General features: G+C 42.4%; 1 protein-coding gene across 11 annotated transcripts in view; it reads left to right on the plus strand.

Moving 5' to 3' along the window:
* Positions 1 to 27,130, plus strand: part of SNAP47 (synaptosome associated protein 47) — a 113,596-nt gene that overhangs the window by 7,861 nt on the left and 78,605 nt on the right. For 3 of the 11 annotated variants that reach the window (XM_075062159.1, XM_075062160.1, XM_032778911.2), the window contains 3 exons: positions 2,502 to 2,986; positions 7,334 to 7,458; positions 16,552 to 19,330. In XM_075062159.1, coding sequence (XP_074918260.1) covers positions 2,502 to 2,986; positions 7,334 to 7,458; positions 16,552 to 16,698 — 757 coding nt within the window. In that variant the 3' untranslated portion in view covers positions 16,699 to 19,330. Of the gene's footprint in view, positions 1 to 2,501; positions 2,987 to 7,333; positions 7,459 to 7,885; positions 9,401 to 16,473; positions 16,516 to 16,551; positions 19,331 to 23,442; positions 23,604 to 25,332; positions 25,435 to 25,520; positions 25,637 to 26,463; positions 27,013 to 27,130 lie in introns of those variants that run through there. The other 8 variants (XM_032778909.2, XM_032778912.2, XM_032778917.2 and 5 more) reach the window with 6 other exon arrangements.

Raw genomic sequence — 27,130 nt, forward strand, 5'->3', positions numbered from 1 at the left:
TGACAATACAGGGCTATTGCTTATAAGAAAAATATGAATAAACAGTCTGATTCAAAAAGATATCCAATTTGAAACATTCCAGCAAGCTACACACATGTAAATACAACCAAAACAACATAAAAGCCTATATTGTTTTTCTACCTGTACTTACAATTTGGAAACAGAAGATTAGAAGATAGAAAGAACCTTCTCATAGCTGAGAGACAGACAAAAGACTCAGACCCCAAAAATTCCCTTCCTGACTTTGAAAAATCCAGTTTCCTGATTGGTCCTCTGGTCAGGTGTTTGGTTCCTTTTGTTAACCCTTTACAGGTAAAAGAAACATTAACCCTTAGCTATCTATTTATGACACATGTGGACTGCAGCTCTGTGCTGATTGGGCCATAGGTTGAGAACCACTGCTCCAGGGTGTTCATGCCCCATAATGCTGCCTTGGCCTGCGAAGATGGTACATGCTTACAGGGTATTGTTTTCAGAGTTTCTCCATGCCCAAAAATTACAACTGATCTTCATGGCTACAGAATGGGGCCCTAAAGCAGCAATAATGTGACACTTTAAAATTCTCTTTTAAACGTTTCTGCTCCATCACTCTCAACCTATTGTTTTTAGGAAGAGTAGAGGATCTCAGTAGTCTGCTCCAGAGCCATTACTCATCTTGCATGAATAATGCAAGATATTACTGATATTCATATTGTAGTTGGGAGTAGGCTCTTGAAGCAGTTTATTCTGCTTTTCTCTGTTATTATAAATTCACTGGCTTGTTCCCAAATTGATTTCTTTTTGGCCTTTCTTAATTTTATTTTTCAAAGTAGATGAATTTCTTTTAGCAGGCCTGTTTGAACCTTGTACAGAACTTTGATGGCTCATGAACAAAGTGTATTTGGTATAGCTTCCTTTTGAGATTAAAGTCTGTGTTTGCAGCCAAACTAAACAGGATCTTGAGGTCTCAAAATCTCATGTAGAACAGCGTTAATACTCATATAATTACTTATTTGCAAGATCGTGCCAACGTGATGCATCATTGCATTGGATAGTGCCTTTCTAGAGCGTGGAAAATGCAAACAGGATTAAGCCAAACTTTTCCAACAAATGCCCATAAACCCTGAAAACTCGTACAAGGGCCTTATTGTGCCAAGATTTCTCAATGAGCTTTTACAGAAGTAAATACGCTCTATGATGGCATTTGTTTTGTGAGGGTGTTTGTTTTAAGTTGTTTTATCTTTATCTGCTAAGGCCATTTCTAATGAAGCTAGAAAGTGAAAATCATATAAATAACTAAGCGTCTACTACAGGGATCGGCAGCCTTTGGCACACGGCCCGTCAGGGAAATCCATTGGCGGGCCGGGCCAGTTTGTTTACCTGCAGCGTCTGCAGGTTTCGCTGATCACAGCTCCCTCTGGCTACGATTTGCCATTCCAGGCCAATGGGGGCTGCAGGAAGTGGCGGCCAACACATCCCTCAGCCCACGCCGCTTCCCGCAGCCCCCGTTGGCCTGTAATGGTGAACTGCGGCCAGTGGGAGCTGCGATCAGCCAAACCTGCGGATGCTGCCCATAATCAAACTGGCCCAGCCCGCAAGTGGATTTCCCTGATGGGCCACATGCCAAAGGTTGCCGATCCCTGGTCTGCTACTAGGTAACATCCAAAGTAAAACAGTTTTCATGTAAAGATGCCGATTCTGCTTTCAGTTGACCTGTAGACTTTTCAGTTTGGTCTTGTGGGGTGAGGGGGATGGATGCAATGGGCCCCCCATTAGAGAGGGCGCTAGACCAAGTGGCATCGCAGCATGGTTCACAGGTTCGCAGTACCACTCAGGTTTGGTCTGGCAACCCCGAGTCGTTCTGTGACCCCGTGAACCACGTTGCAACACCCAGAGCAGGGAGCTGGGCTGGCCTCAGCAGAGTGAATGCAGGATGGGCTCGCTCTCCAACCTTCCCTCACTCCCTTTGGACCTCTCTTTAGTGGTCATTTTTTGGGGGCGGTGGCGGGGAGGCTCTGTTCATATATTGCTCCTAGCTCCCAAAATCCTCTGTATCACATTGCTTCTGACACTGACAGAAAATGCCCAAGGGACATCAGCCCTCGTATTTCCCCCATGAGTAAGTTCCAGATTTGTGCACACAGCACAATGTGTCCTCAGTGCCCAGGTAACAAATAATAAACTTGAACATCTGGCACATATTCATGGTGAAAATAAGGGACTTGATTCTGAGTTTTAGTTCCCAGCTCTGACCCGGATTTGCTTGAATGAGTCACTTATTTCTCTTGGTTTAACAAGTGGGGTGCTGGGGTTTCTCCCTACTATTTCTAAAGTGCTTTGAGATCTCTGGATGCAATGTGCTTTAGAAGTGCAAAGTGGGTTTTTTTAAATGATTAGAGGAATGAAGACTTTGTTTTCAAGTGTTTATTTCTTAATCAAGAAAGATAATTTGTTCAGAGGTAGGAGGATGGTGGGGACTTCCTGCTAGATTTCACTCTTTTTATATTATCTCTTCCCATTAGGTTGTTGACGGAACTTGAATCGCCTTCTTGGTGGCCATTCCGTGGCAAACTCTGGAAAGGGCCATTGGAAGCAAAGCCGAAGGAAGAAGCCACGATTTCAGGGTCAAAGAACCAGGAAGGAGTAATAATCAAAATTCCAGTGATCATCACCCATGGAACGAATTCTAATGTCATGCCAGGAAAATTCACACTTTTGGTTTCTGGCCTGGAAATCAGTGACTCCAATTCTCAGGTCATTCACCGGTTCGAACTGGAAGACGTAGATGATATCAAAGTCTATACGCCATACGAGGTCAGCATCCGTCAGAGGTTTATTGGGAAGCCAGACACCTCTTACAGGCTGTTATCAGCAAAGATGCCAGAAGCAATCCCAGTCTTGGAAATGCAGTTTAGCAAGAAAATACAGTTTTTGGAAGATGCATTGGGATTTTTCGGTGCAAGGAAATCTCCTCAGGCAGATCTGGGCAATTCCATTTGGCAAGCAGGTAAATGACAGAAATGAAGCGATCATTCACAAAGCTGGTTCATTAGTAGCAACTGTTCTTCAACATTTCACAAAATTTGGAAGAAAACTGTGCAAGTTTACAGTGGAAGTCCTCTTCCTTGCCTTAATAATCTAATGATGATGAGCCCACACAAATGATGAAAGGTAACCTTTGACAGTAAGAGAGCAATATTAGCCAGCATCACTAGTGACAGGTACCTATATCTGAGAGCAAGGGGTGGGAATGGAAAGATGGGATAAGCATTTTCCTACCAGCTTGAACATAATTTTGCCTGGGTTTGATTGTACATCGCGAAGCCTACATTTTCAAAAACAATCAGTCACTATGAGTACCTTGATTCTCTCCCTCTTTCTCCCCTCCCTCCAGCAAGAACCCAACTTGAGACATCTTACAGGGGCCTGATTTTCAGAAAGTGCTGAGCTTTTGAAAATGATTAGTTGAGATCTGAGTTTCCTTCAGGTTCCTGCCTCCATTTTAAGTACCTCTTTGCTCTCTTCCCCCTATTGGATTTTGTGCCTGTCTTTTGACAGTGGTCTTTTGAGATCCACACCTTTTCTGTCCCCACCCCCCACATGCTTGAGTTGTGTGTCATTGCTCTTTTCCTTGTGGCTGATGACAGCTAGAGGTAGTTCTGAACTGAACCTGTCATTGAGTTAATCACAGCCTATTTAAAACTGCTAACTTTCATCCCTGCATGATTTCAAATGACCAAGGTGTTAAACACCAATTTCAACAGACAGGCTATTAATAATAATAATGATTAAAATTACAGCAGACCAAAAAGCAGCAGAATCCTATTACTCCCAGCTCCCATACCAAGTAATTTGTTTTTAGAACCATATTATTTGTGCACGAGAACCTACTGGTTCTAGAGGAGAGTAGATGAATCCATAGTATGGCCATTTTAAGGATATGCTACAAAATTAGAAACCTTTCCATCACAACCAGAATGAAATTCACTATCAATATTCTCCTTCCCCCATCCCCTCAAAAAAAGAATAATTAAAAAAAAAAAATCTGCAAGCATCGTTTTCCATAACCCCTAATGGGAGAAGAGCTAGTGTTTCCCTGAAGTCCAGTCGGGATTTCACTATTGCCATTTTAACCTGGAACGCGCTCAGATAGCATGATGAGAGGTGGCAGCACAACACTGGTACTGACATGGATAGATTTTTTTTTTTTAATGGGCAGTTGACTGAGGAACAAACCAGATAAAAAGATATATCCCCAGTGCATTTAGAAATCTGAACAGCAATAGAAAGCTGACATGGCAAAATAATAGATGAAACCAACATGCTTTCTGTGCACCGAACTAAAATTGGATTTCAGCAGGGACAAAATGTTCTCTTGTTGACCAGTCTTCAAGGACCAGGGCTTGGAAAAGCTTGTTAATGTTTAAGGAAATAACTCTTAAGCACTTGGCACTAAAATGTAAGCACAACAACTTAGAGGAAAAACAACCTGCTGATTTCCAAGCACCGAATTATCCAGGCAAATTGGTGTTCAGTTCCTGATAGACTTAATGCTTGTTACATAAAATAATTGGTTATAAAGCCTTATTTTGCTTCGTTTCTCACTGCTCTGCTCTGTTTGCAGCTGAGTCAGTGAGTCGAGGATGTTGCTGTCCTATCCCCACCTGCATTTTTACTGTTTAAGTTGGAAACACCAATAGAAGAAACTGGAGGTTGTGGAAATCATGACGTCTGTGACTCCACCAAAACTTCTTTCCCTTGTTTGTTCATTCTGTAGATCCAGTGTCAGTGACATATTGTTGCCACAAGATGGCAGTCACTGACTGCATTTTAACCTGTGGGGTTTTTCCAGTAGCTCTGGTGGAAATGGATTTTTTCTAAAGGAAAAAAATTTTTTTTTCAGATTCTGAATTCTGATTAACGAACTAAAAGACACAGATAATCTTTTATACAGTTGTCTTTACATTTGAGACTTTCTGTAACAGCAGATGCTAACCTATGTCATTCCCATGGTTTTACAGAACACTGCCATTTTAATGTATCATCTGAATATAATTCCCCAATGAAAGAGTCAGAAATGATGCATGCTTCGTATTCATTCATAAATATGTATATACACACAATGTATATTTTCCTCATAGTTTTGACTTGGGTTCAAGTACAACCATCACTAAAACATTCTGTATCTTCTAGTTTGCTTGAAACAAATTGTCTGATTGCCTAGATTTGCTTACTAGCTTTAACCCATTGGACAAACCCATACAGGGTGTTCAACAGCCTACAATTATCTAGTGCTTGTGCCTTAGTGTAAGATAGTCTATGAGTCTGATGAAGTCCAGCAAAACCTATCTGGCCAGTAATAAGCTACTTCAGAGAAATGTACAAAAAATCCAACAATGCACAGTTATGGGGTAGCCTTCCCCCAAGGAAAGTGTCCTCCTGACCCCCAATAGTTAGAGGTTGGCTTATGTCCTGCAGCATGAGAGTTTTTTACATCCCTTTCAAAACTCCTGAATTTTGAATCCTTACTATTATAACTAGGTTCTCTTGTTATCCATATAAATGTCCAATGCTTTTTTGAGGCCTGCTAAGCTCTTGACCTCAATGATAACTTGTGGCAATGAGTTCCCTGGGCCAATTGTGATTTGGGTGAAGAAAACATATTTCTATTTATCACCTTTAAATGTTGCTGCCTTTCAATTTAATTAATCTCCTTTTTATTAAGTAAATAAAATATGCCCAATCTCCTCCTGTAGTCCATTCATTATTTCGTGTACCTTTTATCATGTCCTTTCCTATTTCTCTTTTCATCAAGATAAACAGGGCAAAGTGTATTTCCCAGTGAATTAACTAGTGAATGAATACTGAATATGAATATTCTAATGAATTAACTAGTTCTAAATGGCACTCAACTGGTAAGAGACCCAAAGAATCCTGTCTAACCATAGGCAGAAGGTTTTTCCATGTTCCTTTAAACAAGATTGCAGTAGTAGTTTACTACAAACAGTATTTTAAAGGAAAAATAGTGTTTGATACTTAGTGGCTCAGAAGATACAAGAGGAAGTTGGACAGAGCACTACTAGCGCAGTGAATGACTTGCTTGTCTTAAAGCTTGACTGTCTGAGTCCAATAACGGAGAGCCTGATAACCAAATAATTCCAGGGGATTATGAGGTTGCAGTAATTACATGTGAGGGATTTAGGTTTTTGTATTTTTAGTTTAGCTTTTGTCTCCTTTTTCATTAAGAAGTAACGCTATCCAAAGTAGTAGCGTATGTGCTGTCAGGCAGCCAGCCAGCTTGGCACCAGTTCTTTGGATCCAGAGTGAGCTCCAGCTTCCGACTTATTTACTTTCTGTCCTGATGTCTCCAGCAGCTGTTGTCGCTGTGCCGTGTTAGGTCAGGCTGTGCGATAGCAGGCAGTGGCAGCTTCCTTCGACGTTCAGTGCCCCTTTAGGTGGGACCACTTCTGGGATGTTTGTTGTGTCTTAATACATAAATATGGATGGTGCTAAACACCCGAGACAATCTGTATTACAAATAATGGCCTTTAATCGTAGCACTTCTCTGGGACAGGAGGTATCAGATATTGCAATAGGAGCCGATGCTTTAAATAAAGGACAGGTGGCATGCTGCTTCAGAAGTCAAATCCGTGCTGCTGCACTGATTAGCTCTGTGCGCGCTGTTATCGTCAGCATTGCCCTTTTGTTCCGAGGCTAGCTGACAGGATTCACAGGTGTTCTCCAGGGCAAGCTGTGTTTTGCAAATTGAATTGACTAAAGCGTGAAGGGGAAGCAGAAAGAGCCTACGTTTTTCCTGTATGGAACAAACACCTTGCCTCCGAAGTGTCGTCTGCTTCAAACTGCTGCTTGGGATCCAAAATTAACCTTTTAGCAATTGGCCCCCTGGTACTAAGTAGCTTGTCTGGGGCACAGCAGGCCTTCCAAATTGCTACATTCTGCAGACTAGCCTGAGAAGTTGTTTGTGTAGTTTTGACTGTCGCATGATCTCTGATGTGTTACATAGATAATGGATTTTATTTCAGAGAAAGAGCATAGAATCATAGAATATGAGGGTTGGAAGGGATCTCAGGAGGTCATCTAGTCCAACCCCCTGCTCCAAGCAGGACCAATCCCCAGACAGATTTTTACCCCCGTTCCCTTAGGGGCCAATGCTCAAACCACTGAGCTGTCCTTCCCCACATTAAATGTGATAATTCTCAGTTGAGTTCTTCTTGCATCCCAACAGAAGCCTCCACTGTGCAAAGTATAAAACACTTCGCTTGGTCTTACCTCCTGCATTCTCCACGTGGTCCAGCAGATGTCACTGAATGACTGTCTGATTTTCTCTTTACAGCCACTGGACGCATAGCAAGCGTGGTGCAACCTGGATCCTCATTGGGAGAAGGCGGAGGCGGCCAGGCTCAGCTGCAAAAGCAAAAACAAATTGTGTCTGAATCAGAAACTCAGGAACTTAAACAGGTACTGTCAAGATGAGTCCAGGTTAAAGCAGCATATACCAAAGCCCTTTCCTTGGGCCCTCCCCCTAAACAGAAACGCTCTGAAGAGGGGCAGGGTTCATCCCGAGGTGTTATACACAGAGCTCTTCATTCACGGTAGCCCAGGTCGCCTTATCCTCTCTTTCTCTGGAACTCTGGATGGACATAAAAAAATCCAACCCTCTGTGTGCTTTCCGCCACCTTTTGTTGGTTTGGGGGTTTTTGCCTTGTTTTATTTTGTTGAGAAATCGGGGATTTATCATCACGGTGAAAATAGCTCTGGGATTTTGATTCAGTGAAAAGTCGCACGCTCGTGCCACCTCCCTGCTACACTGAAAATTAAATGTTTCAATAGTGATTTTCCGGATCACATTATGCCCACTTGTACTTTCTCCTTCCCTGTTCTACAGCTCTTTAAACAGACGCCATCGACTTGAATTCTTTTGAACGATCATTTATCTGTATTGCAGCAACAGCTGGGGGAGCCATCCCACTGTGTGTGGTAAAGACATATAGTAGAAACGGTCCCTACCCCCGAGAGCTCGCAGTCTAGTTTAGATACAAGATCCAACTGGTGGATTGGACAGATGAATGTGGGGGCAGGGACAAGGTTGCAGTAAAAAGACTAACTTTTAAAAAAAAAAAATCCAGTCTGCTACAGCTACCTTAAAATATTAGGTCCTGAATTTGTTTTAAATTCCTTAAAAAATAAAATAAAACATTTTTCTCCTGTTGTTGCTGCCTTTTCAGCAGCAGAGAAACTGACCATACACAGAGTGCTGTCAAGTACACAAAATAAACAACCTGGAAAAGCAAAGGAATATATCTTCACTAACTTACATGTTACTTATATCTGTAATGAACCCGATATTTTTAGACAGATGTGACTTTCAAACCGATTGTTCCCCTTTAAAATATTTTGTAAAGAATATATTGGGGGTGTTCCTGGCGTTGTCCTTTTCCTGTCTCTCACTTGAATGATGCTTTTGTGGTTTTGTGATAGCGTCGTAAAATAGCCACTTATTCTGTTTGTTCATTCTTCTCTCACATAATGCCAGACTCAAAACCCCTTTTTAATTAATTTGGACTGAGTTTGCAAGTACGGAGCATTAATTTTAAAGAAGCTAAAAATGAAAACCTTGCAAAAAAAAACCATTATAGTTAACAAAAATCACTACTAGCAACCCAAGGATGTCAGAGGTAAGATTAGACTTAACAGAAACCCAGACAGTTGAAAAGTGGTCTTTGCAGGGAAACAGACTAGAGATCTTTTTTAAAACCAAACAAAACCCTGAGAAAGTCCCACTAATCATTTCAGAGTTCACCAGAGCCCCTTTGGCCTCAAGGGGCCATTCTGATATTCCTAATACACCCAAGCAAGATTTTCCAAAGTGTCTGATTTTGAAGACTTCCATTTTCAAGTACCCAAATTGAGAGGCCTGGATACTGAATCTGAAATACTGAGCACCTACTTTCTGAAAATCTGGTCCCTGTAAATTGCCTCAGGTTGCACCCCCAATAATTGAGGTGCCCAAAATAACCCCACCTCCTTCCCTCACCCAAGGATAAATTCCATAGTACACCTCTTTGGACAAAAAAATGGGTCTTGTAAACTATATTTCACGACTTTATGCATTAAACTCAATTGAAGTTTCTAGGACTGTCTGCTTTTGAGAGAAGGTGAGGGGAAAGGGGGAAATGTAAATTAGGACAATGCATTATGGTCCTCCTGGGATGGGATGTGCTCTTCATACTAGCCCAGCAAGAGCTGCACTGGGCCAGCTTAATCAGCTAATTAGCCTGCAAGCAGGGGAGCATTAGGTTGAAGGCAGCTAATTAGAAACAGGCTCACCTATGTTGAAATAGGCAGGCCTTGTATAAAGCCAGGTAGGTGGCTGCAGTCCAGGGCTGGTGCTCTTGGGAAAGGCTGCAGTCACTCCTTGAGTGGAGGGAGTTGGAGTCTGGCAAACCCAGAGACGAGGAAAGCCAGATGTGTAGGAAGAAGCCCAGGAAAACAGAAGCACGAGGTAGGACTGTAAAGGACTGTGGCTGCTTGTTATAGGGTTCCTGGGCTGGAACTCAGTGTACAGGGTGGGCCTGGGTTCCCCCACCAGCCTCTAGGGAGTGGCAAGGGCATTGGAGGCACTGGCCAGACAACAGGTCTTTAAAGACTAGGAATTCCCCGGAAGGGGAGGACTTTAGTGACTTGACCTGAAGGCTAAGCCACAGCTAGGAAGCTGCAGATCCGAGTTAGCAAGGCAGTAGAACGAGACAAGATGGGAGAAGACAACACTGGCGGGAGAGCGCAAGCTGGCATAGCTAATCCGCAAGACGGCTAGCAAGAGGCACCACTTACGATGAGTGGATGCCATCACAACCCCCAAAATCAGTATGCAAATCATTTAACTTTCGGACCAAATGTGCAGTAATTGAAATGGAGTTGACCTTTTTTGAGGACTTTAAGGCTTATGAAAAGCAAAGTCTGAAATTTATAAGTGCAGTTACTGCCTCTCTACAATTCAACCTAGCACTTGTGCAACTCTTATGCATTCAGCTGGGTTACTTGTTTATCTCTTAACCTGTCAGCAATATAACTACAGAACTAGATTTTGCAGTTGTAACAGAAAGAGCATAAAAACTAAAATGTTAAAGGAAGGGCTGTTGACCACGAGCTGTGAGGGCTGTTGAATATGCCTACATATTTTGCAGCACCTCTTAGAAGAGGCTCTTGAGGAATTCTTTATTCCAAGGCCAATTCATGACAAATACATGGCCTATTTCAATGGCTGGAAACTCGTATGGCACTCTGCATCTGTGAGTAGTGAGTGTAGGCTGCTCCTTACTAAGACGTGATCCTGACTGCTTCTCCCCCCAGCAGCTCATGCTGAAGAAGAGCCACATGTATTTATCTTGTCTGCATTGAGGGCCTCATCTTCAGTGCTGCTGATCCCAGAAGTTCTCCGTGCACCATATCTGCTGTCTACTCCAGAACTCTGGAGCAGAGTCAGACAGCGCAACTGAGAATCTATGCAAACCTCAGCCTTCTTCCCTCTTGAGATGGAATGTGGTGGGATAGATTAGAAGGGAAGGAGGTATGAGGATGTGGAAGAAGAGAATTGCTAGGATTGCTTGAAGGGGCAGGTATACAAAGTATATCTGTTTCTGTGGGGTGAACTTTATTTTAGGGGCCAGGCACAGCACCTTCATGGCGATTCAGTACAAACCCTTCCAACTATTGTTGAGGATGGTTGGTGTTTCAAAGTGCTGCTCCTGGACCTTGCAGTCATGGAGCAGGCAGTCAGGGTGTTATATATCTGCTTCTAGCATGCAGGTATCTGGCAAACTTCTCAATGGCCTGAATATCTCCATTAGATTTGTCCTGTACTCCAGGTTATTACTGGGAGGCAGCATTGACTAGTCAATAGGATGTAGGACTGGGAGTCAGGAGCCTTGGGTTATGTTGACTGACTCTGTGACTTCGAGCAAATGACTTCACTCACTGTGGCTCTGCTTCCCTCTCCGTAAAATGAGAAGAATGGTAGTTGATCATCTTTGTCAAACATGTCAAGATTTAAGGGCAAAACAAGCACTAAGTACAAAATGTTAATGTGTGCAGGGCAGTACTGTAATTGTGGTGTCCACTATTGTGAAAATTGCTTCATGGTATTCTGACCCTTGTGCGCTGAGTACCAGTATTTCCTGAAGAGTTTCTCTTGAAAATTGATTATGCTCTTTATTTTTGGAATATCTTTAGTTCTGGACTGGAACTGTGAGGGGCTTTGTAGAGCTCTTTGTGGAATGAGTAAGACCAACAGACCGTCTTAGGGTCGGAGAGATGCGAGGGGAATGGATAATTAATAGGGAAATATCTGAGCTACAGGGTAAGCCTGGGGAGAAACATTCATAGATGAAGTTCTTTCACAAAGCTACTCGCATTTCTAGCAGCAGCTCAGCAAACTGAATACTAAGGGCTTTCGGCTCTAATGAAAGGTACTTAATAGTCTGGAATTGTGATTGGGTACTTAAGTGAAAGAACTTGCCAGGACTTCACCATGAGGCGTTCGTGTTTAAAACATGGCATTTTGTGGTTGTGTGGGCAGCGTTCCATTGACTGGGCTATAGATTTGCAGAAAGAAGTCTGAGTTCCTGTGGTCTGTGGCTGAGTCGCTGTCTACCGGCTGACCGTGGCTGACATAATGTCATTGGATGTGGGAAGGGATACGATAATATTAGCTTAAGGGTTGTGGTAGAGGAGGGGGAGTGGGATTCTGTTCACTAGATTTGGTTTGGCAAAATAAATTCAGTGCTTTCTAATTTCCGCTCTGTTTAACCTTTCCTGCCAAGGAGCTATTACCATTGTGTTTACTACAGCTGCAGTTTGCATATCCCATATAGCAGATGATACTATATAAAGAAATTAATTGCCTTAGCATTTGTGAAAAATCCATGGATTTCATTGTGTATCTTTCCAGTGGCTTCTCAGTGTCTCTTTGGTCATATGATTGTTCTAGTTTAGTTTAGTCATTTCACTCTGATACTTTTCTCTGCCTTTATTAACCTTTGTCTTGCATTCACACTTTGTCTTGGGAAAGCATAACTGTTATGAAGTCAAAGAAGTAGTGCTTAGTTGTGGGACCATTCATCCACAGCATCAGAGTGCTGGAATAGCTCTCTTTGTAACTTATACATGCCTAAAGCTTGATGAAACAAATAACCAGTACAGCAAATCCTGTAAAACTGATCTCTTGATTGTTGTCAGATGTGCCAGACAGAATGCACCTGGTGTGCTGTCAAATGTACCTATTCTAGCAATCTTGTTAATTTGTGTCCTATGCACAGAAGTTTTGTGCCATAGGATGTACTCCACTGACTCCCTGGAGACCCCAGAAGAGGATTTGTGAAGTCTGAACCACTACCTACATGTGTACACTGCTTGAGTGCACGTGTGACTTGTGCCTGACGACTTAGGTACTGTGCAGTTACAGGCACATGCCAGAGGCCCCATTTCACAGCTGCCCCTAATGGGTGCACGTGATCCCCATAAAAGCAGCCTTATGAATCTCTGTATAATGGCAAGCCACATACCGTAGCCTTTTTGTTCCCATGGATGTAGTTTAGACATGCCAGGATTCAGATTTATCTGAGCAGGAGCTGAGTGGAGGGGCCATTGCTGGATCAGGGGCACATGCATTTACACAAACACATCCTTCCCTTGATGTCAGGCCTCACCTCTCTGTGGCACAGAGCCTGTGGAGTGGACTCCTTGAGGAATTCAGGAAAGCCAATATCGGAGCAGCGAGCGTTCACCTTAACACCTGCCGCTTTCTGCATTTTGCTTATTTTTACTGATAGATACCTATATGCAGTGTGACCAAATTTGTCTCATGTCTTACTTTAATAAATATAATATAACAATATATACCTATCTCATGGAGCTGAAACAGACTGTGAAAGGTCATTGTGTCCAGCCCTCTGCCTTCACTAGCAGGACCAAGTACTGATTTTGCCCCAGATCCCAAAGTGGCCTCCTCAAGGATTGAACTGACAACCCTGGGTTTAGCAGGGCAATGCTCAAACCACTGAGCTATCCCTCCTCCCTGCTATAAAGAGGTTACTGCAGCTGTCACAATAGGGTTCAGGCTGCATGTTCTGCCATAATACAAATGAATAATATAATTATGCTAGTGCAATACAGACACCTAGAAAGGGACACTTCTGGTCTTGAAAAGTTGACTGTCTAAGTAAATAAAAATTGGGGAAAGTGAAGAATTATTATCCTCGCTTTACAGTTGGGGAACTAAGGCACAGACTGATTAAGTGACTTTCCCAAAGTCCCCAACAGGAAATCTGTAGCCGGGTTGGGAGTTGAACCAGTTTTTCTGAGTTGCAGCCAGTGGCTTCCTCTTACTGCTGGAGTTGGAAAGGCAGGAGATTTGTGAGGCCACTGATATGTTTGGTCCGTTCTGAATGCAAGTGGCCAGAAAAGATGTCTTATAACTTCAGTCCTTGGTATTGCCTCTGATGTGTAGTTGCATGTTGTAAATAGAAAGGAGGGATTTCATCTCTTGATTCACAGCCCAGGTTAGGTTTTGGCACAGAAGGCATCTGATCTTTTAGTGGTTGGCAGAATTTGTGCATTGATGACTAGACATCTTGTCATTGTTTTGCTCCGCAAAAGTAGCAACCATTTTTAAGGTTTGGCCAGACTACTGACTTTAGTAATCTTTCCAACCATCTTTATGTGGGCAGCAGTAGATGCAGCATTTTAACTATGTCAGACCACCTTTCGAGGAAAACTACACCCATACACAACTTGAATTTGCAATGCAGCTAGCAGGCAAAGGGTTAAGCAAATTGTTACCAGACTCTTAGTATGCCGACAACGGAAATTAGTGGATGAAAATGAGCCACTAGCAGTTTTTTGTTTGTTTGTGCCAGGAACCACATCACCACCTTATCTTCAAATCAGACCCTAATGGGCAGGTAAAATGAAGAGAGCACTGTAGCTGTCTCAGTTTCCATTTTAGTGGCGTTCATATTTTAAACTATTCGAAACTATTGTTCTTTCTTGGGTATTTTAAATATTAAGCCCATTTGAATTAATCTAGAGCACATCAAAATTAATCAAGTTTAAAACTAATAGGTCAGATGTTATAATAAAGCTGTTTGTTTTTTCACATTTTTATTTTGTAAATTATACTGATGGCTCTGTTTGGGGAGTGGGAAAGTGCCTCTTCTTCCTTTCTGGCTTCTCTTGTGCCACCTCCTGTTAATCTGTAAATGTGTTTGAGCCTCCACTTGACATACCAGCAACCCCACTGCTTTGTGCTGTGATCTCAATTGATTTCACAAGCTAAACTGGGTCAGGCCAGGTCAATACTTGAGCTCACTGATGCTTAACAAATTAATAAGATGATTTGTGTGAATGCCTGGTTGCTGCAGAAAGTGGTAGTGAGACAATAGAGGAATTCCTCCACCTGATTTTGTACTAAAGCAGTGCCTCAGCATGGATTTGGGGGCACTGTGCTGCTGGAGAGGCCATCTTTTCAGTTAGATGTAAAACTAAGTTTCTGACCACTTGTGATTTACTAAAAGTGCCATGGGAGCTCCATCTATAAAACCCCAAGGCCCTAGCTGATCTCCAGTCTGCGTAGTTAAATTATGTCTGTAAATTTCTCCTCTAGTTCCAATTGGATAGAGTAATCCTCATTTCCTGTTTCAAACTGATGTGTAGTTGCACGCTGCTAGACAGCTGCTGCATTTGATCTGAGATGTGGGTGAAGTGACCTCCATGTCCCATACCTACAGTATCTCCCTGGAGGTGTTGAGAGGGTTAATAAATTAATATTTGTAAAGAGCTTTGAAATCCCTAGATGATAATGGTGCCAGGTATTAGAAGAGAAAATAGAACGACTGTCCTCCTCTTCACTATTCTTGTTACTACAGAAGCCACACAGGCTTGGTTTATCCTTTAGTAATTAACACTGTGTATTCAAGGATCGACAGCAGAATCATAAATAGGAATGTCTTGTCTAGGTGTTCACCGCATCATAGCGATAAGCAGAGTAAAAGGACCTAAAGAGAAGAGAATGGTCTTTCCACAGATTCTATTATGATGGTGTGAATAAACACCTGTTCTAGCCAACGAGAGTCGTGACGTTCTGTTGTTGCACACAGTATCAGGACATGTATGGGCCACCATGGCAGCAGAAGGAACCACTTTCTAGTAGAGGGGAATTGGGAAGCGCAGTTCTCCATCCCTGTAATATGAAGCAAGTTTTCCAAATCCCCTTCTTATACATCTGTCAGGAAAGGTAGCTGAGTGTTGTCAGAAGATCAGCCAGGATGGACAAATGGCTTTGGTTCACACAAGGAAGTTTAGCTTTCTCTTTCACCATTTGGATCTTCATTTGGGGGGTTAGCCATATGTGATCACAGAAATTAGAGCTGGTAAAGGCCTAGTGGATCATTGCAGATGATCTTAATGGACCTTCCTGGCCTTAAATTTGTGTTAATTGACTTTTTCACACTTACCTCAGAGGCTTCTTCCTTATCTAAAACAATGCTTATGTACTTTTCCAAACACTGCATAAAAGAGGATCGCTGGAGTTACCTTGCAATCTCTCTGGGTGTTTGCTTATGGTTACACGAGGGAGTGGTAATTTGCTAAGTATAGTGTTAACTGGTTTATCCGTAATATAATGCTTGTGTGGGCCTCTCGCTTGTGGCCTGGGATAGTGTAGCTGTCAGTGTATCTGTTATTTCCCATCTTGATGACCCCAAAGTAGTCTCTCTTATATCCCTGACACCCACATTCTTCCCCTCCCATCTATCTAATATGATCCTGCCCCACTGCTTCTGACCATGTTACCCTCCTTCCTCTTCAGATCCCTGCATGTCCCCCTTCTTCACTGCATCATGCTTAAACAACTGGTCCCTTTACCTTCTAAGACCTATTCAACTCTACTCTTACCCAAGTATTCAATACAGTCTTTCACTGTGTGACCCCTCTCTCGCTCCTCTGACTATTCCCACTTTAGTGCCCTCTTTGTCCGCTTCTCCTGCAGCCACCTTGGGACCTTTTGCACAAGTGGAATGTCTTGTCAGTGCTGATCATTCAAATTGTTCCTGCAGACTCTCTGCTTCCGTAGTGTTCACAAGTAGTGAGCTTATGCTCCAATACATCCGTTAGTCTATAAGGTGCCACTGGACTCTTTGTTGCTTTTTACAGTTATAACTGAGTCAGATAGAAGCACAAATGCCTAAACTGAGAAACCGTGTAACCTTGTTGCTCTAACCCTCACTCTTACTCGCTCCGTCCCTTCTGTTGTTCTAGTCCCATTTGCATCATGTCTACAATTAGATTATCTCTGCGTGTCCCATCAGGCACTGAGCCCACTTTGGGGCACTGTAATATTAAATGATGGAAATCTTAGCCCTGTCATTTTGCTGGACATATGGAGGTAGGATCTGATTATTCAAAACTTGCATATTACAGTTGCTCTTCACATCTGAAGATAACTGAAAAGTCTGTCCAGGCCATTCACCAAAAGCTCTTGATCTCTTCTTCTGACAGATACTGAAGAAACTTAAGAGCCTCGCCTTAGAAACAGACACAGAACTGGAGAGACAAGACGAAGTTCTTGATGTCATCACCACCTCTGTAGACCGGGCGACTTTGAATATTGACAAGCAGAACCGGAGAATGAAGAAGCTAACATAGCACCAATACGAGCCAGCGAGGATGATAACGAGAGGGATTGTGCAATTTTTTCTTTAACAGACTATTTATAGACTTTCTGATTGTACAGGAGCCATCTCTAATACTGTCTTGAATGTTGCTGTGGAACTTTGGCGGGGATTGTGGGGAAAGGAATGTGGAAACATTTCCAGACTGGGATAACATTTTTAAAGGCATCTTAAAATTAAAAAGACTTAAACTGTTAATTGTGGGGAAACAATGACTGTGAAATCCCTGCTACAGAAGATCCTTAAATATAAAATACTGTGATTTCGTCCATGCCACGTGCTAAGTTACTGCTTTTGAAAAGTAACTTTTCCGTAACAAGTGAAGATGAGGGGGCAATGAATTGTGTCTCTATACCAGCTAATTATACCCCCAAATTCTTGCAAGTTCTCTCCAAAAACAGAGGTAGAGTAGAAGTTGGCCAATTCACACTAAGCACCAGGCGTCCCACTACAAGTTGCTGAATTTTACTGATTAGTGGTTGAGTGAACATGCCTAACTGTTAACGATAAAAGAACTTTGTTCACTATTGTACAAATGTAGTTTTGAGATTCCTATCACAGTGTACTAGTAAAGGTTTTATGTAATGAAGTCTTAGTAATACAAGAGCTTGCCACAGCTTTTGGCTGTGAAATCTTTGGCAAGGAAATGGAGACAGACAATGTGTCTGTGAATTAGTGAGATTTGCACTCGGTGAGGAGTGCAGTTGAGTGTTGCCACAGGCTAAGTGTCCTGCTACTTAAGTAGCTTACTGAAAATAAGTGTCAAAGCAAAGCGGAGACTTTCGTTTTCCAAAAGGGAATTCTTGATCCTTTGATGTTCAATTGCAGCTGCTTTGTCTTTTATACTGAATGACCAGGGGTAGAAATAAAAGTACAGCAGAGGATTAGTTGTTCACTATACTGTCATTGAGATGATTTGGTAGGATTGCCTAAAGCACACAAGTCTGTTCTGAAAGCACGTGGAGTACCTTGTATACATAAAGAGCCTTGCTTATGTATAATGAGATTTTTGGAATAAGATGCTCTCTGGTTGGCTAAAGTCCTTAAAAGGCTTTAGCTCTTCAGAAATCTGATGATGACCTGGCACAGATTCTCCATAGTATGACTGATATCATTTCTGTAACCCTTCCTGGATGCTGAGAGGCTCAGGTCCATAAATTGCTTAGCACTCCTTCATTTTCTGAGGAATACGCTTGTGATTGGTGTTCTCTCTCAGATACAGACTCCATCAGAGCTGTACGGGGGCCATGTAAACCCTAGTAGCTCTACTGCAGACCTGTGGATTGAGTATCTCCTGATCAATGCTATAAATGTTTTGTGTGCCTCTTGGTATTATTGGAAACTAACATGGTAGACAGCCCTCCCGCTTCCAGTTATTTAAAAGGAAAATCATGAGGTGTGTGGGGACAAGACTTCTTCTCAAAGCCAGTCTTACATGGTTAGTTCATTGTCTTTCAAAAATTAAAGGGAGTGGCTGTAAAAATGTAGCTAAACTATATTATTGTTTTATCATCATTGATTTTAGTCACAGTTCACAATTTGGATGTAATTTATATCAGTTAAACACGATTTAATGTATACTTTTCTCTCCTACCATAAAAACCATTGCCTAGAATAGGTTCCAGATAGCCTGTAGCAGAGAACTTGACGGGGATTCATTTCTGCTTACCACTACCCTTTTTGTTTTCTCTACTACAGCTCACTAGTTATTTTGCTTTAAAGAAATCTGTTGTAACCTTGTCATTTCAAAGTGTTTTATAATAAGCTGATAGTGAATTGTCAGCATGTAACTTTACAGATAAAATCTTTTTTAAGTGCTGAAGTTTTGAACTGGGGACCCCACTGATAACTGCCATGGGATTATTCCATTTCAGAGTAATATGGACTACAATTGAAGCAGAATATGGGAAATGACCTAGAGATAATAGTCTTAAAAACAATATAGTGCACATCTATCCAACATAATAGCTGGTTAATTTTTGAGTGTCTTGTATTTTTGCACTGCAAGTCACTTGTTCACTATCTGAGCTGTTACTGGCATGCATTGGTGTCTTGTTCAGTATTTCTGAATGTAGTGATGTTTAGGCTATATGAACAATATAAAGAATATATCACACTGTACCTCAGCACATCTGGTTTAGTTTGAAATATCTCAAGTAACTGTTGTCTTAATGTGATGAGAAAACATGTTTACAAGATGATTTATTGTATGAAGCTTGTTTAGAAATACACTTTGCACAAAATGCACATTTTGGTGTGAAGAAATTTGGACCAGGTGCTGATTTAGAACTGATTCCTAACGTTAGTTAATTCGACTATGGTTGCCAAAAACAAATAACATTTGCACTTAACTGGATTGAGTTTACCATTCTTTGTGTCATAACTTATTGCTATGCTTTAGCTATGGCATTTAATTCACTACTGTTTGTATGCGGTAGTTTACCTTGGTCTAACATGTTCATGCCAAAAAAAACCCCTTAGTATTATAAGAGTAAAAATTTTAGATCTGTACATTTTGTGTCTAGCTGAATTCCATCTGCCAGGAATTCACTTTGATTCTGTAACTTGTTCTTTGCTTTTATTAAAATAATATCTTGAAATTGTGATTTTTTTTTTTTGTTCTGTTTGTACTAGGCTTTGTCAATTGTCTTTTTGGTAGCATGGACCACTAATTGTGTGTCTCATGGAGGCCTGCCCACCCAGTTATAGCTACCTCCCCTCCCATTTGTAATCATATAACATCTCTGAGGCAACTACAGTGTTCGCTCACGTGGGAAAGTAATTGATGTGTATTTAGGTCTCTTTAGTGCGATAAATGTGTTGTCTCATTTGGAAAAAAGTCAGTCGCACTCTTCTCATGTTCTGCATTTCAATTCCATCCTCGCTGTAGCTCTCTTCTGACCATCTGCAAATGCTCTGTGTATCACAGCTGTCTTTAGACCGCAGTTTGGAAATCTGTACTTCCTCCCTTTTTCAGTAATACCTAAAGCAACACTCGAGCTTGTTCAGACACCCTCAGGGATTAACTTTACTGCAGGTCTCTTCCTTCCTACCCAAAGAACAGCAAAAATACCTAACAATGAAACATAATCCATACAGAGTTCAGCCGTCGTCACTTTCTGACCATTCAAAGGATTTGTGGGGGGAAATCTGCACTATATATGTATATTCTGACAAATAGTCTGTCCCAGGAGCAGGTTCTGCCCAGATGTAATGCCCAGAACCTTCCTGAATACTTAGACAGTGGGCTAGAGAACTGCCTCAGTACTCAAATTTTCAATTATTTGAACGGTTACTTGGCATGTGGTTTTTAAATTATTATTTATTTATTTATTTTTATTGATCAGGTTCTGCTACCCTAACAACAAAAGAGCCGCTTGAGCGTCTGTCATTGCCAGCAGTGAGAGAGGTTTTTTATGTTGGACAAAAATGCCATTTTTTTTCAAAAATTAATGTAAATTGCAAATAATAAAGTCACAGGAGAAAAGATACAGCGGCCAATGCATAAAAGAAATGTATTTTTTTTTTATTCTTCAGTGAAATAATCTTTGTACATAGTCTAAAACATTTCTAAAAAGTTGTGCCTTATATTATAGATTGTAAACTTTTGGGGCCAGACACATTATTTTCTTAAGTGTACAATGCCAAAGACGATGGAGTCCAAATCCCTAATCTAAATAGAGAACAATAATCGAACAATAAGGGTTCTAGTCTGAAAAAGAGTCTGTTTTATTTCGGCCGGGTTTTTAAACCACGCTTCGAACACTACATAATTGCCTGGTACGTAAATAGTCAGCTTTCAAGTTCCTGGGCATACTGAGTGATTTCTGGATATAGCCACAGCCTACGGCTTTCATGTAGAAACTAATTTTGCTCCTATGGATTCAATGAAATGTTACAGTAATAAGCACAGCACTTTACACTTATTATCTGAGGATCGCAGGGAGTTTTGCAAGCAGTTAATTAGAGCCTCACAACAGCTCACTGTGTTTCCAAGGCTACACGCTCTGAGAACACCAAGTTGTTCTCCCTAGAAGGAAATGGAATAAGTCTGCCCACAGCTGTTGAGGCTGCATATGATAACATTGGCTGAGAGAGACACTGGCTGAAATCACTGTCCTGATTCATTTTTAATATAGCAAAACATGGCAGCAGCATCACTTGCTTTCCACCGTGTGTGGATTATGTCAAACCTCAGCCTGGTGAAGAAAAATAATTTTGTAACTTGGCCTAATGGTAAGTTCAACCACTAGTGTTTGTAAAGTAAAAGCTCTTGGCTAGCCTACCTCACAAGACCTGGGAACTAGTGGATCTGGACCAGGCGCATGGTTTCTCTGCTCTAGCAGGGTTCTTTCAATGTTCCCTTAACGATGTGGACAGAAGCTGCCAGTTCCACACAAATGATCTGCTGGGTTTCATCCATCAGGCTGCTCTCTTGACCCTGGCAAAGTTGCTCATGAGCCCAGCATGAACAAGGCTGGTAGTGCAGCTGTGAGAGGTCTAGGGTGCCGGAGACGGAATGTGCACCTGGGTTCACGCTGCAGCTAACCTGCCTCCTGTTTTAAGTGGAGCAGCATTTGTTTAATGATGTAACAGTCCAATCTGGTTGCTGTTGGGTGGTTTCATTATAAGCCAGCTGCTTAGCCTTTATGCTGGCTCGTTTCCAAATGGCTGTGACACCTACATACTAGACATGTATCCTCCCCAGATGGGGTGACTGTTCCACGTTGTGATATCTGAACGCCTACAAGAGGAAATAGCTGTGCTGCTGGAAACCGTCCCTCATCCTTTCAGATAACAGCTTATTTGCTGGCCATTGAACCATCAAGATGTTACCTTGGAGGTTTGAGTAATGAATGGAAGGGGTGCAGGGGTATCCCCTGCGATGGAGGGAGCATTTCCCATAGCAGGGAAGCAGAATCAATCTTAAATTCCGGTTTGTACTAATTCCTTTGTGGCTGGTTCCTGACCACACTCTCTAAGGGAGATTTAGGAAAGTGAGTCATGGTAGGAGCTCAAGGAGAGAGTTGAGGCAGAAAGCAGTCTTGAGATGTTGAGGGGAAGGGGAGGAAGCCCTGGTGTCTAATGGGAAAGTGGGGAAAGGCTCAGATTGCTTCAGAGAAGGTCAGCAGCTGGGAGTGGGATGGAGTGAGAAAGGATGATTTTGTAGTTAAGGTGTTGGACTGGGGACATGGGTGATCTGGATTTAATTTCTGACTGTGTCATAGATTCCATGTGTGATCTTGAGTGAGTTGCTTATGACCAGTCACCGGCGCAGAAGGTGGCTCTCTGTCTGTCTCTGCCTCAGCAACCCATTTGTAAAATGGAGTAATACTTTCTTTGTGTGTCACATCTGTTCAGGCAGTCTCTGCTCAGAAGAGCTCATGATCTCTTACTATGGGACTGTGCAGCACCCAGTACAATGGAGCCTACGAAAAACTTGTCAATGGTTGGGTTGGTGGTGTGCGGAGAACACTGCCTATCATGCTGTACAATATTCTCATTGTTTCCTTATATTCACCCACCCGTCTGTATCCATCTGTTGTCTCTTGTCTTACTCTTGGTCTGTAAGCTCTTTGGGACTTTTTGTTCTGTGTGTACACCACCTAGCACAATGGTCTTTGACCAGGGGCTCCTAGGAGCTGTGGTAATACAGATTAATAATCTCATTTGAGTAAGTGCTTCCATAGCCCAATTAAGGCAGGACCTATCTTTGTATTTACATGAGCATTGTGTCTGTGGGTCTTGAAACCACGAATGGGTATTATCCTCATCGACCACACCCTGTGAGATAGGGAAGCCAGTATCTTCATTTTACAGAAGGTCAAAGGGTGACACATAATAGTTAAGTGACTTGTCAAAGATCAGGCTTAGTGAGGAATTGAACGGAGGTCCTTTGCAGCCTACTCTAGTGCCGTGCCCGCTAGACTATCTTTTCTATCTTTATTGCTGAAGTGTTAGAGACTATCCTTCAGCTCCTCAGTTGAGCATTCGGTCCTTAGCGTGTCCACAGGCAGCACCTGGGGGGTTAGAAAATGAATGTTTATTGGAGTGGGACTGATCTAGAGCGGCGAAGAGTCTATCAGCTTAGTGTGGGAGCGTCTGTGAAGAATTAATTCTTTAGTCCTGTTGACTTATGGTTTTGAGGGTGGTGGGGGAAGGGAAGCCTACTCGGAAATGTTCTGATTTGTTCCACGTTGCATGTGTTTTTAATTTAATGCTTTATATGGTGGTGAACGTTGTTTACGGCCATGAAGTCACAGATAGAGACAGGGAAGGTAATTGCGGGTAGGTAGCAGTGCCAAGGTCTCCCTTCCATTACGGCACCTCCGTTCAGCGCATACAGTCTTGCCAATTCCCCATGTGCCAGAGGCAGAAAAGGGAACAGTGTTAAATAAAATAACTTTCAGGCCCTAATACTCCTTGTGAAATGACTCCATTAGGCTGCTTTAGGAATGACCATCCTCTTGCCTGTAAGGTCTAGTTAAAAACAGAACCAAACCACAAACTTGTAATTTTTTTAATGTATAAATATATGTTGTATTGGCAGGGGGGAGAGATCGGTATGTATGTATGTATGTACAGTGCTTAGCACAATGGGGCCCTGCTCCTTGGCTGAGCCTTGTAGGTGCCACGGCCATATGAATAATAGTTAATAGAGCAACTTTCAGCTGCCTGTCTCAGAGCACTTTTCAAAGGTGTGATCTCCGTTCTACAGATGGTGTAACTAAGGCACAGAGAGATCGAGGGGAGTCAGGGTCTGTGGGAGGCCAGAAGTGGGTGCTCTTACTGGCCTGCTGGTCAGCACGGTGGTCAGGATCCAGAGGCCAATGGGCAGGTCAGGAGCCAGGGCCATCAGGAAACGAGCTGAAGTCAAAGGTTAGTGCTGAGTCGAATGCAAAAGAGCTGTAGGCTAGAGTCAGGGCAGTCAGAAACCAGGGTGGCAGGGTTGAGGGATTGGAACCAGGAGGGTTGAAGTCAAGAACCAGGGATGAGACTGGGGATCAGATAATGGATGCCAGGGTCTGTAGCAGCAATAAGGCAATATCTGCCTTTCTGCACAGACAACTTCCTGTATCTCCTTCTGGCTTAAATTATGTACCCGGCCCAATCAGAGACCTTGGAGCCCCTCCAGTCAGGTCCCTGTGGGTGGGGAGAGTAAGGCTTTAGAGCTCCCAATTCTCTGGTCACTAGTAGAGCCATTGGATGGTATTGGGGATGCAGCAGTTGCTTGCACTCTCAGGTTCAAGACCTGTGGATCCTCACAGGCGGTGCCTAAAGTTAGGCATCTAAATTTATAGTTTTCTGAATAAATGTTCTGGTTTGTCACAGGCTCATCAGTTTTAAGACTAGAAGGGACCTGCCTTCCAGTATAAATCAGAGTTTCCCAAGTAATTCCTGGAAGTAGCGCATAACTTTGTTGAGCTGGAGTGTCTCTCTTAGAAAGGCATCTAGAATCAGAATGAAGAAGTATGGTTGAAAGACTCCAAGTGATGAAGAATCCGCCACCTGTTCCAACGGATGTTTTCAGAGGACCTGCAGCTCTGAAAATCAGCCCCCTTAGATGCGTGTCTAAATCTGGACACCCAAGTTTGAAATTGTCAATCTGCGCGATTTGCCCCTTATCCAAAAGTGTGTCAGTGACACCCCAGGCTTAGAATCTAGGTCTCCAGATTGGGGAGGCCCACGGTGCCAGCCAGTTTTGATTCTCTCCTTGGGTTATTCCAGACTGACTTCAAAAGTCGAAGTTCGATCAATTCAGACTGAAAATAAAGTGTACATTTTTAACAGGTGGGAGTAATTAACCATTGGAATAACTTACCAAGAACTGCAGCACATTCCCCATCACTGGCAATTTTAAAATCAAGATTGGGTGTTTTTTTTCCCTAAAAGATGTGCTCCAACTCAAGGAGGAATTAATTCAGGGAGGTCCTGTGGCCTGTATTGTACCAGAGGTCAGACTAGATGATCACATTGGTCCCTTCTGGCCTTAGAATCTAAGTTTTAGTTCTTTCATTTCTTGGTACTCAGCATGTTGTCTGACTAGACGCTTTCCAGGAGATAGTCAGATATGCATGACCATTGGAAGTGATACTGCTGCAAGTATATTTTTCCATCATATTTTAGACTTGAGAAGGAGATTCCAGTTCAGAGCTGATTTCACTAAATTCCAACTCTCTACTGTGAACTTAGGGCAGGTCTACACTACCGCTTAAGTCGCAGTAATTTGCGTCCCTCAGGGGTGTGAAAAAGACACCCACAAGCGACGCAAGTTAGAGTGACCTAAGCGCTGTCCACATCCATGCTATGTCGGTGGGAGATGCTCTCCCGCTAACATAACTTCCGCCTCTCGCGGAGGTGGAGTCATTATGCTGACTGGAGAGCGCTCTCTGATCGGCGCAGAGCATCTTCACGAGACGCGCTACAGCAGCATCTGTGCAACTGCGCCAGTGTAGTGCTTCTAGAGTTGACCTGCCTTGAAATATGTTCAGTTGTTTGTGTAACATGAGATTAACAGTGATTGCAAATGGTGTTAGTGTGAATGAGAATCACATCCTGTGTGTTGTATTTTTGTCCATAATTTCATCCCTCCTGTCCTGTAATGAAGAACTACATCTCTCAGACTGTGTCTCTGTGACAGGAAACAAGGAACTCTGTGAGTATAAGAAGATCTAAGAACTGTTTCTGACCCTCAACCTTCATACTCTCCTCTTGGAAGCATGGAGTCCAACCCCCATGGCCATGGGACATCTTATGTGTTAAATGCCACTTCTCATCTGGTTTCTTCTTCCTCAGACACAGAGACTAGATGAAAGGAAGAACAGAGAGGAGGAAAGAAAATAAATGACAGAGATTCCTGGGAGTCCTCCAGCTCTGTATCCTCACCACTTGCTAGAGGATGTTCATGGATGGTAAATTCTGCCATAGCCATGTGCTACCCAGGGCATCAACTCAATTCTCCATTTTCCTACATAGATATATATATATATAGATATATATAGATATATATATAAAAAATAACCAGCACCTGAAATCTGGTGCTGTTTGTGCCAGAAGCGATTGATCATGTAAAGTCTACCTGGTGCTATTTTAAATTCCTGTATTCACTAGGTTGGGGGCGAGGGGATTGTTTTGTTTTTAAACCTTCAAACAGTGTTTCCCAAGCTGAAACTTGTGGTATGAGCCAGCTAATTTTTGTTGAAGACTAATTAGTGTGTACTGCTTACTCTGATGGTTTGGGCATAGATATGGGTATTGCAACTCATGCAATGAATGGAAAGATAGCGAAAATCCTAAACAGTTTAGTCAGCTGTTGCTTATTGCTTATAATTTCAGGATCTGACTTATACTGTCCTTGGCATTTATATAATACTTCCCACCCAATGATCTCACTGTAGCAACTCGAAGCTTCACAGACACCCCAATGAGGTAGGAGAGTATTAGCTACTGGGAGAAGAAGGATGGGCTTATACTTACAGTAACTATGGCCCTAGAGATCTGATTTCAATCCCTAGTTTTGCCACAGACGCCTTGTGCGATCTTCTACGAGAACTTTGTGCCCCAGTTCTCCATCAGCAAACTGGAGGTCATAGGACATCCCTTGTCTATTTAAATTCTGTATCGGACAGAAATTCTCTTACTATGTGTTTGTACAGTACCTGGCATAATGGAGCTTCAATATCAGTTGAGGCCTCTAGGTGCTACTGCCATATAAACAATAATAATCTCTATTTTACAGATGACGAGCTGAGAGACAGAAAGTTGAATTGACTTGTCCAAACTCTCTCAACAAGCCAATGCCGGAGCCAGGAACTGAACCCAGATTTCCTGATTCCTAAGTTAATGCCTTAACTGCAAGGTCACTCTTCCCTTTAACAGCCATTCTTCTGAGCTTATTTTTCATTTCTTCTTTCCTCAAACTTCATGCAACTTTTTGGCACCTGTGTATGTAAGGCTGGGAAATCAAAATATATGGCCCCTGAAAGACATTCCACTCACTTAGCAAAGACTCCTGTATCCCTGGTAGTTAACGAGATTCTCATGTATTGTTCGACTCAGTGCAAAACTAGTTCCCAGGAGAAGGGTTTGTGTTGAAAGGCGGCCGTATTAACACAGTGTTACTTCGCAAAAATATTAGGAGTTGTTCATTGCCTCATCTGATTTATTTACCAGGCAAAATTAAAATAAATGGAAGAAATTCAAAAGGGTGGAGAGCAGTGATAGAATTTGTGTGTGTTGTGGCAGGAGTCAGTGGGTGGCGCTGTTACACAATCTTCCAATTTCTTTTTCTTAGGCCACGTCTACACTACGGGATAATATCGAATTAGCTAAAATCGGTTTTATAAAACTGATATTATAAATTCGATTTCATGCAGCCACACTAGGCACAGTAATTCGGCGTTGTG

Source organism: Chelonoidis abingdonii, chromosome 2 (assembly GCF_003597395.2).
Source record: "Chelonoidis abingdonii isolate Lonesome George chromosome 2, CheloAbing_2.0, whole genome shotgun sequence".
NCBI classification, from domain to species: domain Eukaryota; kingdom Metazoa; phylum Chordata; order Testudines; family Testudinidae; genus Chelonoidis; species Chelonoidis abingdonii.